The following is a 17,257-nucleotide window of genomic DNA, read 5'->3' on the forward strand; positions in this document are numbered from 1 at the left end:
GTATGGTAACCCTACCTTTGAAGAGCCTGTTGCCGCTGCCCAGCCTGCAGGGAGCAAGTGGCCCTCCAGCATCCGACTTGCCACGTGGGGATGCCACTCCAGCTCGGTACCCCCCCTAGAGTGGCATCCAGGGCAACTGTCCCCTCCTTTCACTACACCACTTATGCAGGGGGTGTCCTTTGGAGCAAAGCTTATTGTGCCACTTCACCGCCTTTTAGCTCCTCTCCTCAACGCCATGAAGAATGGGCGATGGGGATGTGTTTTACTGAGCTGCTGGCAGAGGTGGGGATAACGTGCATCTCCAGGTCCAGCCGCCCTTCCTGGGGAGGCTGCTGGAGAGGGAATGAACTAGGAGAGGCAGCCATGGAAGTGATTTATTTTTTTTTATTTCTCTCCCTGCCCAAACCCGCCCCTCCCCCCCCCCCCCCAACTTGGAACTGCCCTGGGTCTCACTGAAGCCCACCGCCAACAGCAAACTTTTCCCGTCAGCCGCTGGGGCGCCTGTGCAGAGCAGCTGTCAACATCCGGATTGCGGTTCTGAGCATTCAATTTGACAGGCATGTGCTGCTGCCCTCTCCCTGATCCCCTTTGCAAGGGAAAATCCCAGACACTTTTTGCCAAATTTCACTTGTATTGAAGTACACCCCAGACTTCTCTCATACCCCAAAGGGTATGTGTACCACTGGTTGAGAAACACTGCTATAGTGCATGTATAGACACTGGAATGTGGTATCTTGGTTTAGTCATACAAAGGACCATTAACCTGCCCAAAGTAACTTTGTTGGTTATTTCTCTCTAATATCGTGTACCTCAATGTAAGGCTGTAGGTCTACATGACCAAAAACCGCCCTGGTTCGCAAAAGCAAAAGTCAAGCTTGCTGCTTCTAAAAACCTACCCAATTTGCAGGATTGGATCATGATCATCAGGTGGAATCATTTCTCTTTGATCACTGTATCTTAGAATAAATGACTACGTGTCCTTGCTGCAGACACTTATATATTGTCCTTGCATGGCACATAATATTTTTCTTGTGCAAGGTAATCCCAAAACCCTGGGTCCAAGCTTTGGAATTGGAGTAACACCTAGAAGCATATGGTATGAAGTGGCAGCTCCATTTATGCTTTTGGGCAGTAATATGCACAGTGCACTGCTTCCTGCCAATGGAGAAGTGAAACTATGTACAAATCTGACCATGCTTGCACCTTTCTGATGGGTGCTCTGTGGATAGTTGCTGGGGAGGCATCCATGATGTGCATGGACTCTGCTACATGGCTATCCAAAGTACAGGTTGGACCCGAGTCCCCAATGGAGGGATTTTGCTGGATGAGGGAAGGTTATTTCTGGCCCCTCTCCCATCACCGGTCTCCCAGCCCCACTTCACTCCTACCTGGCCTCCTGGCTAGCCCACCCCTGCCACCAGTCCTGCTGCCCTGCCTTGGCAGCCTGTGGTCCTGCTGCTGGGTCTCCTGGCCACGCTGCAGCAGTCTGCTGTCCAGCTGGAACCTGCTGCTGATCCTGCTGTTGGCTGAGCCAGACTCCTGCAGCAGGGTTTTTGTCCACTGCCCTCCCCCCCTTTGCAACCATCCTGGCTGGGTTCCTGGCCCCAACAGGGCTCTAGCCTCTGGCCCACCATGGATATTGCATGGTCCTGCCGGACCATGGATATTGCCGGTCCAGAGAGTCCCAGGTTAGAGAGGTTCAACCTATAGTGCCAAATGGTCTGTCTTGGATTGTAAGCAATATGGTCATACAACTAACAATTTCCATTGCCATATGGGGCAGCTGCTGAGTTGGCATCTGTGCCCACCTAAGCAAACATTTAGTTCAAGTGTGATGAACAGGGTGTTTAAAATAAACACATCCATATGTAACCAGGTCTATATTGTTAATGATGATCACAGATTAGTTGCTGTGCCAGAGTTTGCTAGACTTTTTTTTTTAAATGATACATTTATTTTTATATATTTGCAAAAACATTTGTGAAGGCTGAGCTGTTTTGGCAACGTCAGTGTTTCATTTCTGTGGGATAAAAAAAAGAGAATCAGTCAGAATATTTTATTTATTTATTTTATTTTTATTTTTGCCAGCCTTTGATGTTGCCATTTTTTTTTATTTGAGCTCTATTTATTTGAACTAGTGTATAAGATGAACTCTTCCTTGCTTTGAAATACTTTTGAAATCAATGTAACCTGCATGGATTTCTCTCTGCACTTACTCCTAGAAGTCTCCTTTCCCAATAAATTACTCCCAGTAAGTAGCAGTGTGATTAGAATATATCCCTTTAACTTATTTTTATGTGCTTTATTCCGTTTACTTTGTTGTTTAGGATCTTTATTTCAATTGCTTTAGAGGAACAGCAAAGCATGTGTGACTTCTTCTGTTTGTTTCTAAATCCATGGTGGACAACCTTTGGGCCATGGGTACCCCGCTGGGATTCTGTGTAGCCAGCAAGACATTTTGTTTACTGTTGCCCATGTGCGGAGTCACCAGTATCTGCTGGTTTCCATCCATATAGTAGAACAAAAATAAAATTGGTATTACTAAAGTGAAACACAGATAAAGCAAGGACACGTGAAGTAAGGAGCGTGCTGATAATGCACAGCATTGACTATGTGCTCCCTCCACATCCAGTCAACATGTTGCTACAGTTCAGTTGACACACCCTACAGATTCTAGGTATGCAAATGCAGTTAAGAAAGCTACCCTATTCAGGGAGAGCATCTTGGCTATGACAATCTTGTAGCCCGCTGAGATGGAGGACCATTCCTGGTCCATTTACTAACCTAGGCTGCCCATCGCTGTTCTAAATGGAAGTCCTATTTGAAAAGAGTGCACATGATTAGTTCTTCTTGTGATTTTGTTTTAAGGCATTGGATTTTGCAGAAGACATCACATAAGTAGTGAGTTATGCAATCATTATGCATTGTTGGCATTCAATAAAATGAGAAATCAATTTTTTTCAATAAAAAAACAGGATAATCACCAGTACAACTAATCATTGGAGATTTTTAAGAGCAGGTTAGACAAACACCTCTTAGGGATGGTCTAGATAATGTGTAGTCCTGCAAGGTATGCAGGGGACTGAACTACATGACCTGTTGAAGTTCCTTCCATTCCTGCAATTGTCCTATTTACTGAAAATAATAAATTAATTTTTAGTTCAAACGTAAAGCCAACATGACATATAATAGTTATCTGGTCCAGAGTGTCTAGTAAGGCCATGGATGTTGCTGGATGAGACCCCTGGCAGGGAGCAGTTGGCCATGGAACCCTGGTGGCCTGCAGGGGCTGGCTTCCCCTGGTCTGGCAAACTCCCTGTCCCGAGGATGCTGGACCAAGGAGTTTCAACCTATAATACTATCTTGTGTATGGCTAAGTTCTACAAACTGGACTCTTAGCTCCTCATGGAGCCCCACTGACACTCAAGAAATAATTAAGTTTGTCTGAAACTGCCTTCTCCATTCCCGGTGTGCATTTGACAGTTTGTGCAAACTCCATTTTACTGTTTCTCTTATCAATTGGGTAGTTTCTCTCCTTATTTCTTTGGGTCTTTCACATAGCAATAGAGATTTAGGCAGTATTTTAAAACAGGAAAACTTGTCTGTGAAACCTTTCAAATTGATAGGGGAACACGAGGGCAATTGTGAAACTACTTTACTTTAAACTCCCTTTGATTTGAAGTCTCATCTTTTTAAATCTGCCACCTTAATGAATTGTTCCTGCATGGAAAAGAAATAATTGATAAGTGTTACTAAAATAGAACAGGGGTCTCTTCCCTCTAGGTCTTGCTCCAGTCACTTGATATTGCTGCATCCATTTACTATCTCTTACTATCATCCATTTACTATCTCTCTCTTTGCTAAGATTTAATTAGATCATTTAAAAATCATCAGCTTCATGTATTGAGAACTACTATAAATGGTGGGGTGAAACAGCAGCAGCCTTGCTACATTTCTTCCTCACCTCATGCTGTCATGAAACTGAGTAGTGATACATACCAATCATCCTGCCTCTGCCAATGTTTTTGTTGCCCGAAATTCACTTCTGTGTCTTCTGCACACTCCCATTCAGGCCTCAATAAAAGTACTGTGGAGTGGGCTGTTTTAGTGTCTTCCTAGAATTGACCACAAGATGGCATCAAATCACTTCATGGGGTTGGTAGAGATAAAGGAAACAGTCATGCTTTATAAGTAAAAAATTTGTGTTGAAATCAAACTTGCAATTGAAGTTGCTGTGCTGCATATGCTACCACAAGAAAAACCAGGCGCTACAAGTCAAGTCATTCAATGGTCCATATGCAGTGCCACTTCTCATCTGTTGCCCTTTCCTCACCACTACTAAATGTTCTCCAAATCCAACTGTTTAGATTTGTTCATCAACCCCTGGTTGTCTGTACTGAGCATGCTCCACATGGGAGATGCAGAGAGGGTGCCGAACTTTCTATAGAATTACTCTTGGCTGCTGCAGGTCATTGGGGTACCAGGCATGGAAAATGGAAGTGAAGAGACTTTCTGCAGTGTGCTCAATGCCTTGCCTGCTAGGTCCAAGCAGTGAGGAGGAAGCAGACATAGTAGAATGTAGAGGACTGAGAAATGCAAGGATGGCAGGGAAGGAGAGGAGTGGGGTTTGGAGGAAGGGAAGCAGGAAAGGAGCTGGTAGGGTTGCTAGGTGTCTGGTTTTGACCAGACAGCCTGGTATTTGAGCTTTCTGTCCAGGAAACAAATTGAGAAAATACCAGACATATAAACGTGTGGTATTTTCTAATTAAGTTTTATTGTTATCATGAGTATCAGTATGTAGTTGGGTACTGCGTGAGCATGTCGACCAGCCAGGCAGTATGCAGCTATGCAGTAGAGAGGAGGGGGGCAGAGCCGGGGTGAGATGGAATCCCTGAGCTTGGACTTGCCCGTGCGCCTCGCTGGGACCGTGCGCAGGACGGGCAGCACCCCGGACTCTGCATGAGCCCGGGTCAGCCCCGCTGGCCAGTTTCCCCCTGATTTTCTGCCCCCTCCTCCCCCCCGGCCAGCCCTGCTCCTTCTGACCCCCTCCCGGCCAGCTCTTCCTCCCTGCCGGCCAGTTCCTTCCCTGCTCCCCTCCTGTCCGGTGTCCCTGTGTCCGGTAATTTTTTTAAGGTAATCTGGTGATCTTAGGAGCTGGTGGTGGATGGGAGTAGAGGAGGTAGGAGGTGTATAGGCACAAAAGGGAAGGGGGAAAGAGCTAGGGGTCAGGACTTAGGAGGAAAGAAATAATAATGTGCCTAAAAGTGGTATAATGGATACGCAGAAGGGGGTTCAATTAAGGTTGTACCTATAATGTTAATACTGGCACTTCTTAATTTAGCAACTATGACTTTCTTTTTTGGCAGCCTTAATATTCCTTTTAATATTTGGGTTTGTTTGGTGGGTTAGAAGCTAAACTATCACTAGAGAGAGCAAGCTGTAGCCGGTCTGTTATTTTGTGGTATTTAGCAATAGCCTGCAACCAGGAGATACTGTTGGGTTTTTTTTTTAACTGTTGCAGTGACAATGCACAGGCCCCACTTGGTCACTGATGTGCAGGAAAGTTGACTCCAGCACAGTGTTTTCTTTCCATTGCACTCACGCTCAGTGGCAGGAGTGCTCAGGTTAATTAGTTTCTGAGGAGGGCTAGAACCGCCACACCTGCTGTGGTGGGGACCAGTACCTTGGGGCTAGGTAGCTGCCCCACCAAGCCATTTACTGGGCTGAGGAAGTACTCAAATTGATGGTTTTTGTTCTCTACTGCTCTTGAACTTGTAGATCCTGAGGAAATAAAAGCCTTGGAGGAAGAATGTGGTTGGCTTAGAAGTCTATTTTGTTGTGATTGCTATGCTCACTGAACCATTCCATCTGCTTATAGGCTTTTAACACTATTTCTTATAGTCTGCTGTGTAGGAAATTGAGTCTGTTTCTGTTTTAAATACTTGGGTAATAGTCTGCTATTTAGTGAAAGATTTATGTAAATGGCTTTTTGTTTCACACAATTGGGCCTTACACTCTGTAAGTTACGTTGATAATGTAATTATACAACTACTTGTTCCATTTCAAAGCAGCATGTTCCAAAGAACCCTCTGATGTAACTACAAAATAGGAATCTACAGACTTGCACTTCCTTTTTCAGCTCTTACTTTTATTCCCAGCAGCAAAAATAAATGTAGTGGGTACTGTAGGCTAGAGCCAGTTATCCTCTTCTGGAATGTTTTTTACACTTTTTTCCCTCCAGAATTCCTGGTTACAACATCCTAATTTAAAGTACCACCTGTTAATGGTAATCACTGCATTACCTGACTTCCATTAATCGTAAAATATAACTTCCCCCTCCTCTCACTCTTCATATTTTGTTTAATGCTAACCTTTATCTGATGTTCAATATCTTCTCAATACTAATATGGAATTTGAACTAGCTCAGTTACTTTTGAGCTGTGTTGCATTGCAGTGATTTATCTTTGTTTTGGATTTCAACATCAATTCTTGTGAATGTTGCTTGCTTTTAGCAATAGGTAATATAGTTCTTTTCACCTTCTTAAGCACTCTGCGAAGAGGGAGTCAAAAATGGCTTACTCATCCCTCACCTCTGTTTCTTGACATAAAACATTCCTTATTAGGTACTAGTATGTCATACAGAGTTCATGTATTTCAGACATTTGACACAATTTCTGCATAATTCTTGCACATACTCTTGGCGAGTCAGAGTTAGAATCTCATTTCTTTAACTCTGAAATGCCTTTGCTACTTTAACTAAAGGAGATTTTCCTTAGCTGCCTTAGGCAGTAGTGGTAGTTCTAGCCTCTCCAAGTCACCACCAGGGCAGAGGAAGTCCACTCCCACCAGTACATTACAATATGAAGTGACATCTTTCTCTTTAGAAGAAGACCTCTTGAAGATGTTGCAGGACAGTAAAACCCTTCCTATTTTGTGTTCCAGATGCCATTGGAAACCAGGTTTCCTGCACCTTGCTGTATAATCTTGGGTTTTGCACTGTATTGTAAACATGCGCAGCAACATCTGTAGGTACTGCAGGAAATATAAGGTCCAAATTATCACTGATGTGGATCCTAAGGGATGCATTTGACTTGAAGTTATAGCACTCTGCAAGCTATGGTCAACTAGAACTAAGGATGTTAAATAACAGTTCAGTAGCTAATCGATGGAAATTCCGACTAGTCAATGGGGGGGGGGGGGGGGGGCGTTTGCCACTGTGGCTCTGCATTTTAAATATCGTAAGAGTTGCCAGGCTCTTACTACATTTAAAGTGCAGAGCCACAGTGGGGTTAGCTCCCGGGGCCAGTGCGAGTCGGCTCTGGGACTGCTATTGGCTCTGCCTCCCCTGCCCCCATGGAGACGGTACTGGCTCCTGCTAAGGATGTTAAAGACTAGTTGACTATCTGATAAGCAAATGCTTATCAGATAGTCAGTCAACTAGTTGGATTTCCTCCCTCCTTTTCCCCCTTCCCCTCTCCCCCCACTGCTTCTATGAGATAGAGGGGGTACTTCAAAGCTGCAGTGCTGCACAGCTGATTCCCGCATCAGCTGTACGGCGTTGCTCCTTTGAAACACCGGATTGGCATTTCAAAGCAGCAGTGCCGTGCAGAGCCTGGGTTCAGCGTGGCATTTCCGCAGTCCCTAGCTAAGAACCATGTGATACTAGTCAATCTTACTGTTTCTGCTTTCAGGGTATTCTCTGTTGGCTCAGGCTTTAAAATCTCTGTTTTTAATAGAAGTGTTCCATAGTGAGAGTGAAGGGGGTGGAGTGAGTGTGTGTGTGTGTGTGTGTGTGTGTGTGTGTGTGTGTGTGTGTGTGCTTTTTTGTTCTTGTGGGTTTTCTTTTTTGGAAGGCAAAGCAAACCTCTACTAGGGATGTTAACTAGCAATTCATTTACTAGTTGGGTAGTCAATAGAATTTCCATCGACTACTCGACTAGTTGATAAGCACTTCTGTGTTCAGCCGTTGAAATGTACAAGAGCACCACTGGGGGCTCTTGAGCATTTCAGAGTTGGAACTCCGCGTGGAGCCCAGGGCCAACGGGAAGTCCTGTTGACTCTGGGCTCCACACAGGCACTTCCTCTTTGAAATGCACATAAGCCTCCTCTGGGGACTCTTCTAAATTTCAAAGCTGGCATGCCACATGGAGCCCAGGACTCCCCAGCTGACCCTGGGCTTCGTGCAGCGCTACCGCTTTTAAGTACTCCCCACTTCTCCCCCCCCCCCCCGCTGTCTCTGTCTGAGAGGCAGCAAGTGGGGAGAGCAACTAGTCAACTGTCCTGTCCTTTACATCCTGAACCTCTACACCAAAATAAATGTACATTTAAAAATATTTTAAATTCCTCCCCTCAGCAAACATTGAGCTAATCTAAATGGACCCTGCATGCTCTTGACACACTTTTGCTCTTTCTTTATCCATTGAGACCATGAAAATGCTTAGTGTTTTCACAAGTATTATAATTTTCTCTTACCTAAGTGACAACTATAGTGATATTTACACTGCATATTTTTACCTAGTATCCCAGTCCCATGGAGAAACATGTCACGGCTATAAAAACCATGGAGGAGAAAACAGGTAAGCTACAAACTGTTCTGTTAAAATACAGTGCTACTTAAATCCAACCTAACAATGACAACATGAATATTGTGTTTCAGTAATACTGTGGATATAGATCCAGGATCCCACTGTCCTGGAGGCTGTATAAACACAGAACAAAACATAGCTAAACTCTTTGGGACAGAGGCTAACGCGGCATGTTAGAAGCATGACTTGTCTATTCTCCTTCTGCTACTTGCTTTCAGTATATAGGTCCATTCCATTTCTGTAATGACTCCTGTCTGCTCCTCTCAGGACCAGTGAATTTCTCCAAATCAGCTTTAAGTGACCCAAATCAACAAGCATTTGATTACTTCATTTTCACGCTCTATGTATGAAAGGGAAGTATGGTTATTCCATTTTATAGATGGGGAACCAGAATAACACAAGTTCAGTGAAACTGCCCAATCTCCTAAAAAACAGCACTGATAATGAGAAATTGAATCCAGATTCTACCACAGTTGTTTTAACCACTAAAACTTCTAAAATAGTGGGAAAAATCTAAATTCTGTACAGTTACCAAACATTTATGACACTGCCTAGAAAAGGGATGCTTGCTCAGTAGCAGAATATTGGTAAGACAGATGCCTTTGCTACTATTAATGGGTAGATAGTGGGGTTTTTAAAGGTTTGTAATGTAAAAAAGATTTACTGAGAGGCAATCTGGAAAATTGCTAGTTAAGCACATTGGCTGGTATGTAATGTACGTACACTTGGGAAACTTTATTTTAAATAACGGGGGAATAAGTATCCATGCAAAAAACAGCTTTTCTGCTTATCCGATAGTCAGTCAACTAGTTGATTTTTTTTCCCTTCCCCCTTGCTGCCTCTATCAGATACAGGGGGTACTTCAAAGCGGGGGGAGGAAGAGGAGGGGGAGGAAGGGTTACTTCCAAGTGGCAGCCATCTATGTTTCTGCTCTTGGAAATGTTCAAATTCTATTTTTTTTGGGGGGGGGGGGGCGCAGGGGTGAGACGAACTTCTGTACTTTCTTATGGCCCACTCATCCAAGTGTTCTGTCTAATGTTGGTAGAGACCTTTGTCTCCCAGATCAGTGTGGTGACCAATATTCTCTCTATTTTCCAGCAATGTGTGGAATAATTTTTTTGTGCACCAAGGCATATGTGAATGTGCATCACCAGTACACACTTGTGTTACCAGCCATGTGCACTCTGCTGATCAGCTGGGCCCCATTTGAATCTCTCCTGGGTGGCCAAGTGCTCAGCTTACAGGGAAAGTTGGTGATGATTTGCCAGGGAAGAAATCCAAAGGAAGTGTATTCACTTTTTTTTTATGCCATTCTCAGTCAAATGGAAATCCCATAGAGTTCAACTCCAGCCTCACACTGGTGGACCAGTAGTGAGTCTGGTACCTGAGATGTGAAATCCATTTCCTGCTTAGCCACACGTCTCTTATGGGCAAATTGCTTAGTCTCTCTGTGCCTGAATTGCCAATCTGTAAAATATCCATGTCCGTACCTAAGATGTACATAGTGGGTCTTAATTCCAGTATTCTGCTTTGTCAGTATGAATATGGTATCCCCTTGCATAGAAAGAACAGAACCCTGACACTGATACCAGCCAAAGTGTATCTGAGGGCAAAATTATACCTTAGGCACTAAGCAGTCTTTTTCTTGGGGAATACTGGTTTATGTACCATGTAAGCACTTCATATTTAATATTTACCCAATGTACCATCAAAGCCCTTTCACAAGACACCAATTGTACCAGATATTTTTTTTGAGAAAACATTCTTTTGTCACTGAGAGCTCTCTTTAACTGGGCCATCTGCCAGTTGGCTTCTCCTTTTGTAGCATACTGAGGATGTGGTTCATTAAATATTAAAATGCAAAGAGATCCTGAAAGCCAGTCACGTTTTTGGTGATGCTAAATAACTATAATTTGATTTTTTTTTAAATGGATAGCTTTGTCCTTATCACTAGGTCCAATTCAATATAAAAATGAGTAGTTGTGCAACAGCTTGCTGTAGACTTCAAATGCAATGAGGGAGGAGAGTATTCTGTGTGCCTGTGGCATGTACTTGAGAATACTGAATGAATGAATGGAGCAAATAGGAAAGTGAAGTTTTGGTCTGGGCATGGACTGACTGCTAAACGCTTCATATAGACTAAGGGCAGGGCTAAACTCAAAATAAGCTATGCAACTTGAGCTATGCTAATTGCGTAGATTAAGTCGAAATAGCTTATTTTGACTTTTGGTGTGGTCTACACAGCAATTATTTCGAGAGCGCTCTCTTCCTCCAACTTCCATTACTCCTCGAACAGTTAGGGTTACGGGAGTCAAAGTAAGCAGTCTTCCAGCTCAGCGTTATTTTGACATTATGTTGAAATAACTGCTTGCGTGTAGATGTCAGTTATTCCAAAGTAACGCTGCTGTGTAGACATAGCCTAAGATACTTGTACTCTGCTCACTCGCAGATAGTCAACAAAATAGCAACACTGAAAATGAACTACTTTACTATGTTCGAAATCCAGCTCTGACTTCAATACTGTCATGCCTGCTTACATGCAGGCTTGAGTTTGGCCATGCATGCAAGGGTTACAAGTATTAGTATAAATGCCAATTTAATGTTTGTAAAATACCATATGTTCTCTGACTGGTAGGGGGTGCTAGAGTGTAGCAATGGCCATGGATACCCTCCTCAGTAGACTGAGCCCAGATTGTTAGCATCTTTCTTGTTTACCACTTAGTCTGACAAAGGAGCAGGAATATTGTGATGGCTTTAAATAATATTAACAAATAAAAAGACAGTGTAATGCATTGCTAGTATGCCAGCCTTCCTGCCTGCAGTTTCATTCTTTTGCTAACTTCTCTAGATACTTCATTTTTATTAACAAAAGGCAACATTTGCCATGCTAGTTCTTTAGTATGTCTTATTTACTTATATTTTTATGATCAGATTTATCCACAGGGATTATTTACAGAAGGAGAATTGCAACATGCCAGAACATAATTCCAGAAATCTTAAGAAAGGTAATTACATGAAATCCAGGTTTAGTTTGGCTTTGGATTATGTTGATTTTTTTTTAAAGTGATAGTTAATAAAAACAAATACCCAACAATAATCCTAATACAAGCTTCTGATGCAATTTGCATGAAAAGACCAGATTTATATAAGTGATAGAGAGGCAGCAGTGTGGAGGGAGAGGGGCAGGGGTGTCTGCCACAGAGCAGTCTCTGAACATGGACTGCCTCCTCCCCCACCCATGCAGCTTGGACCCCCCACGGACAGGAGCTGCTGACACACTGTGCTGCTGTGTCTGATACAAATATTGAATAGTCGTGCAATCAATATTTTGTATAGTTACATGACTATTCAGTTACTAGTGATATCCGATAGTGATTATCCCCATCTGGTGAATGGGAGAATAGATATAGCAAATACTATATAGGTGAGCTCAGGAATCTTTTATTATGTTAGAGTGTTGAGAGAACTCTGTTAAATTTACATGTAGCATGTTGTAGTGGTGTCAGTCCCAGGATATTTGAGAGATGAGGTGTGTGTGAGGCAATATCGTTTATTGGACCAACTACTTCTGTTCTGAGACGTACCTGCAATCTACTGACAGATCTTCCTATGTAGATAGGAGCTGGTCCAATGAAAGATATTGCCTCGCATCACCTTTCAGCTCATGAAATCTATAAAAAAAAGTACAAGATTTTAATAAAATGAAAACTAGTTAGTACACTGTGCACAGAAAATACATATTTCTTTACACTAGCTGTGCACTGATTATATATCCTTCATATATTGCCTCTTGTATAGTAAAAACAATCTGTCAGTACAACTACATTACATCTGTAGTGGTTTTTTTTAAATTTTATGTTTGAAAAGTAAATTTCCATGTACTGAACAGAATGTGAAATGATCCAGGGGTGCGATTCTGATCTTCATTTTGTCCGTTGTGTGCTGCCACTGGGTGGATGGGGGAAGGTGAGGCAAGTGCACAGAGTAAATTAATTCTAAAAGCAATAGGCCTGGCTGAAGAGGAAGTCTTCTGGTGCAGGAATGGAGATGATCCCCTGAAACTCCATGGTAAAGAGCATGACTGGCAGGAAGGGTCTGTTGTGGGTGGAGATATCTCCTAGCTTTGTGGGGATTCTGGGCAGTGTTGGTGCCCAAAAGTGACTAGGAACAGACTGCTGTAACTTAAGTAGCTTCTCAAAGATAAGTTACTAGGCTGCTCTGACCCCTAAAGTAACAGGAGGAAGCAGAGGTAGGAGGTTTGTGTTGCACATCTTCGTTTTAGCTGATTGTGCTTTGTATACACCAGTTTGCAAATGGGCCCTATTAGAATCTATCATTTTAAATAGGCTATAACCCATTAGAAATGAAACATGAGGTTGCGAGATCATTCATTTAGCAGTCAAGGAAATCTAGCTGGGGACTGAGCAATTTTCATAAATCTTGAAACATTTGCATGGCCTTGCCAATATCTGTTAAGGTCAGTGTGTATCATGGACTGTCTGCAGCTCATGTGCCTTCATTCTCAACTATTAATCCTCAATTTTAGTATTTATTTTTATCCTAACTATATGAAAATGGTCTCAAAATACTGAATTTTGAAAGTAACAATCCTTATTCTTGACAGGTTAGTGTTTTAAAAGTGTCTGACATCTACTTAGAGGAAGAATCTTGGCTTAATATGCAAGAAAGAAATATGGTTATGAAGTCTCATTGCCTTACCTGGACACAATATGCATCTCTAAGTGAAGAATCTGTCTTCAGGGAAAGCTTGGAAAATCCAAATTGGTAAGGATTCGTGTCTGCATGTGAATACTGTGTTTGTGTAGAGTTTGTCTGTCTGTCCAAGAACTTCTCCTACATGGATAAGAGCTCAGGTATACAGCTTCCTCTTGTCATAATGTTAAAATAAGGTCAGGGTTTGGTTGTGCCAGGAAAATGGGATGTGTCTAGAATGGGACTGCTTCCCATAAAATCATACAGAAAAGAGACCGAATAACCAAGCAGTTGAAAGTGGCTGGCTGGGGGGTATACCTTCTCCCCTCCCTGACTGGGACTGCCCCAGTCCTGATTCTTCCCCTCCTTGGGGAAGGGTGTGTGTGCTTGGGGGGGGAGGGGGAAGGCAGGGCTGAAGCTTCTCTCCGCACCCCCTCCCCCATCTAGATTTGTATGAGTACATTGCTGGCTGATCCTTTTTGTTAGAGCACTCTCCCCTCACAGTCTGTCTGCTGCATTCCTCATTCTGCCTGAAGAGCATGAGGCGGGGGAGATTGATCTTGTTTCCTGATAGTGACAGGAAGGGGAAGGACAAGCAGTCTTGGTACAAATCTTGGGGGTGGGGTGGGGGGCACAGCTCTGCTCCCCTCATAGGCCCCTCCTTGCACCCTTGACTCTTACACCCTCGTGTCCCTAGCCCTCTGCCAATACATCTTCGTTTTGGTACAGTCCATGTTACTGTTGGAAATCCAGTTCCTTACAAATGTGAGAAGACTGAATTTTTAGGTGTATGTGAGGGGAACCCATGAAAAAATCTTTCTGAGAGAAGAAAAACTGCTTGTGAGTTGGTAAGTATCAGGGTGACCAGGTGTCTGGTTTTGGACTGGAACACCTGGTCATATAGGTATCCTGCTGGCTCCAGTCAGCACTGCTGACGGGGTGGTTGGTTGTTCAGTTAGAGGTGCTGCATAGCAGGTCTGGTAGGGTCCTTGCTAGCCACTGAGCTCTGCCGTGTGACTTCCAGGTCAAACAGGCAGCATGTTCACCTCCTGTGGTGCTCTGCCCCCCACGCACAGGCACAGCTCCTATTGGCTGATTCGAGACCGGGAAGGAGCTAGTGCTACTCAGGAGCACTCAGTAGATGGCTGTTGAGGAGTCTCATGGCACATGCTTCTCTGCTGCCCTGTACTTTCTTTTCACACACAACTTGTGTGGCTGGGCTTGATCTGTGGTGTGTGCCTACTGCAAACCATGGTCTGTCTCCCCATTACCAGCCCATCTCCGTGTGCTGGGAATGGGGCTGCATGCCTATCCCATCATTGCATCCCACCCTGCCTTCCATACTTACTCATCCCAGTCCTGTACCCCTTACAAAACACTCCTACTCATACTCTCCACCTGTCAGATTTGCCACCCCAATACGGCCCTATTCACTGCCATACACTGCTGCGCTCCTATTACGTCTAGACACTGCACATCCTCATGCACCAGCAGCCATCTGCCTCCCTCATCCATCCCACATACCCCTCCTCTCGTCTTTACTGCTTCTCTCACTTCCACCCTGCCTTCATCCTTGGCCTCTTTCCTTCCCCATTCTACAGCATTTTGCTACAGGGCTATACTAAAACTTGCAAGTATCATATTTTTATTTATTGTATATTCTTGGCTTTTATCAAACTTTGCGTGTAAACTGCCCACCTTTTCTTCATTTCATGTAAGGTCCTGCCAACATGACCTGGAGACTGACAAAAACCTCCTGCTGACTGCATTGCTGGGGGAGGGGGCAGCAGTCTTCTAAATCACTTCATTACTGATGATTTGGAAATGATTCTCTGAAGCTTTGTAATTGTTTCATCCGCTTTGCTCTTTAAACTCTGAAACTCATTGTAATCTTTTTAAAACCTTGCAACTTTGTAATTCTTAGCAACTTTGCTTTATAAATTCAGAAAATTACTTTACTTTAAGCTTGGTGACTTTTGAGCCTTGCAACTTTGTAACTCTCAACCACTTTGCTTGTAACTTTTTTCTAAACTGCATTCTCCCCTGAGATCTGAGTGTGAGTGGAGACTATTGTGCAGTGTTTCTTAAACTGTGTTCAAAACAGAGTTCAAAATGGCTGTCCTTAAAGGGGCAAGCACCCCCTCTTTAAATAACTTTTCCCCTGACCCATTTTCCTCCCAGCCTTTTTTTTTTTTCATCAACAAAAAATCCTTGGCGTTCCTCATTTTAAATAAATAAATAAATTATTGTTTGGTGTTCCTTGGTCTTAAAAAGTTTAAGAAACACTGCTATTGTGTGTTTGGGAATAGAAACTGCAAGGCTGAGCACCTGTAGCCAAGTGAGTCATCAGACCAACTAAGGAGACACTGCTGCTCTGCTGGATTAAGGGAAATCTGGGCATGCTCCCTGGTGACGAATCTGGATGAGTCACAGGTGTTGTGCACTCTCCTTTTATTGCCTCTGTACATGGCAGAATTCCCTTCTTTCAGGGAAGCTCCTCTTTCTGCAGCCAGAAATTCTTTCTTTTCTGACCAGCTCCCCAACCATGATCAACAGACAGACCTTCCAGGTGCAAGATGTCTTGGCACCTTCTGTAACCCATCTGCCTGTGTGAGTGTGAGATGGTTCCTCTTTAGTTTCAATCTTTAGTGGCAGCTCTATCCTCTTTAGTTTAACCATACAGTATAGTGCATATAGTGGAGTGTTAATTCCTCAATCAGTAAATCCATGCTAATGTAACCATGGGTGGTCTCCAGTGGGAATTTTTGGGGTAACATCTAATGTCACATTCATTCCATAAGTACCTCACTATCCTCTGAAATGCTATATTATGTCTCACTTTTGTGAAGCAAGTCATCCTTTCCACTATCCTTTTTTAGCCTTGTCAGAATTTTTGCTCTCCTTTGTCCAGTAGTGAAATCATACAGAAAGACAGGGGTAGAGCATAACTCTAGTCCTCTGTATTCCAAAGTCTTAGATGGCTATTTGTGTTCCTCTTGTACATTTTATGTTGAACCCCCTTTTCTCTACTTTCCACCTTTGCCAATAAATACTAAACTCTAAAAATTAATCTTCTAGATTTGATGCCTATCTAATAGGTGGGAGTCAAATCTATAATTCCACTTGGAAGTGGAGGTTCATATGAGAACTTCAATGCATGTAACTTTCTCTTTATAATAAATACATTTACTTTATATTTTTAAAGGCCATCTAAATCTTCCTACCTGTTCTCCTAAAATAAACACCCATATATAATCCTGAAACAAACCAGTTCATCCATGGTAGAAGCTGAAGGAATAGATTACAGTTTCAGATATCCCAGGAATTGGTATTGGATTCATAAAAATATGAAATTCCTTTTGTCTTGTCCTCTTTACTTCTTGTCCAGTCTTCTAGGACAGAAATGGTAACTCAACATCTCTAATATTGAAATACAAAAGAGGAAAACAGCAGTGGACTATGAAATGGTTATGAATCACTTGATTCAGCCACAGATGTGTGATCAAGTCACCAATGATTGTTAGAATTATCAGGTGATTAAAAATGAATCATGATTGTAGTGTTACACAGTAGAATACAAATTGAAATTTATTAAATATTTTTGAATGTTTTCTACACTTTCAAATATACTGATTTCAGTTACAGCATCAAATACAAAGTGTGTGACCATGAGTTCTGTATTGTATTCTTGAATGTAGAATTGGGTACAGAAAAACCCTGCATTAAAAAATAAAACAAGATAAAACTTTAGAGCTTACAGGTTCACTCAGTTCTACTTTAGCCAATTGCTTATCTCTTAGACCAGGGCAACTCAACACGTGGCCTGTTTGATTGTGGCCCGCAGTGTGATATGGGTTTACGGTGCGGTTTTGGGTTGTGTGTTAGTAGTTAAATTCCTGGAATGTTGTGAAGCCAAAACCAAAAAAGTAGTCAATATAATGGTCTTCTGTTGATATGAG

At 42.8% G+C, this 17,257-nt stretch overlaps 1 protein-coding gene across 5 annotated transcripts in view; it reads left to right on the top strand.

Moving 5' to 3' along the window:
* PRELID2 (PRELI domain containing 2) overlaps window positions 1–17,257 on the top strand; it is an 84,160-nt gene that overhangs the window by 8,033 nt on the left and 58,870 nt on the right. For all 5 annotated transcript variants that reach the window (XR_012896336.1, XM_006128552.4, XM_014576270.3 and 2 more), the window contains 3 exons: window positions 8,519–8,576; window positions 11,517–11,590; window positions 13,210–13,370. Coding sequence is in view for 4 of the 5 variants with exons in the window: in XM_006128552.4 (XP_006128614.1) it covers window positions 8,519–8,576; window positions 11,517–11,590; window positions 13,210–13,370 (293 nt within the window). In the remaining variant the exon portion in view is untranslated. The remainder of the gene's footprint in view (window positions 1–8,518; window positions 8,577–11,516; window positions 11,591–13,209; window positions 13,371–17,257) is intronic.

Source organism: Pelodiscus sinensis, chromosome 17 (assembly GCF_049634645.1).
Source record: "Pelodiscus sinensis isolate JC-2024 chromosome 17, ASM4963464v1, whole genome shotgun sequence".
Taxonomy (NCBI): domain Eukaryota; kingdom Metazoa; phylum Chordata; order Testudines; family Trionychidae; genus Pelodiscus; species Pelodiscus sinensis.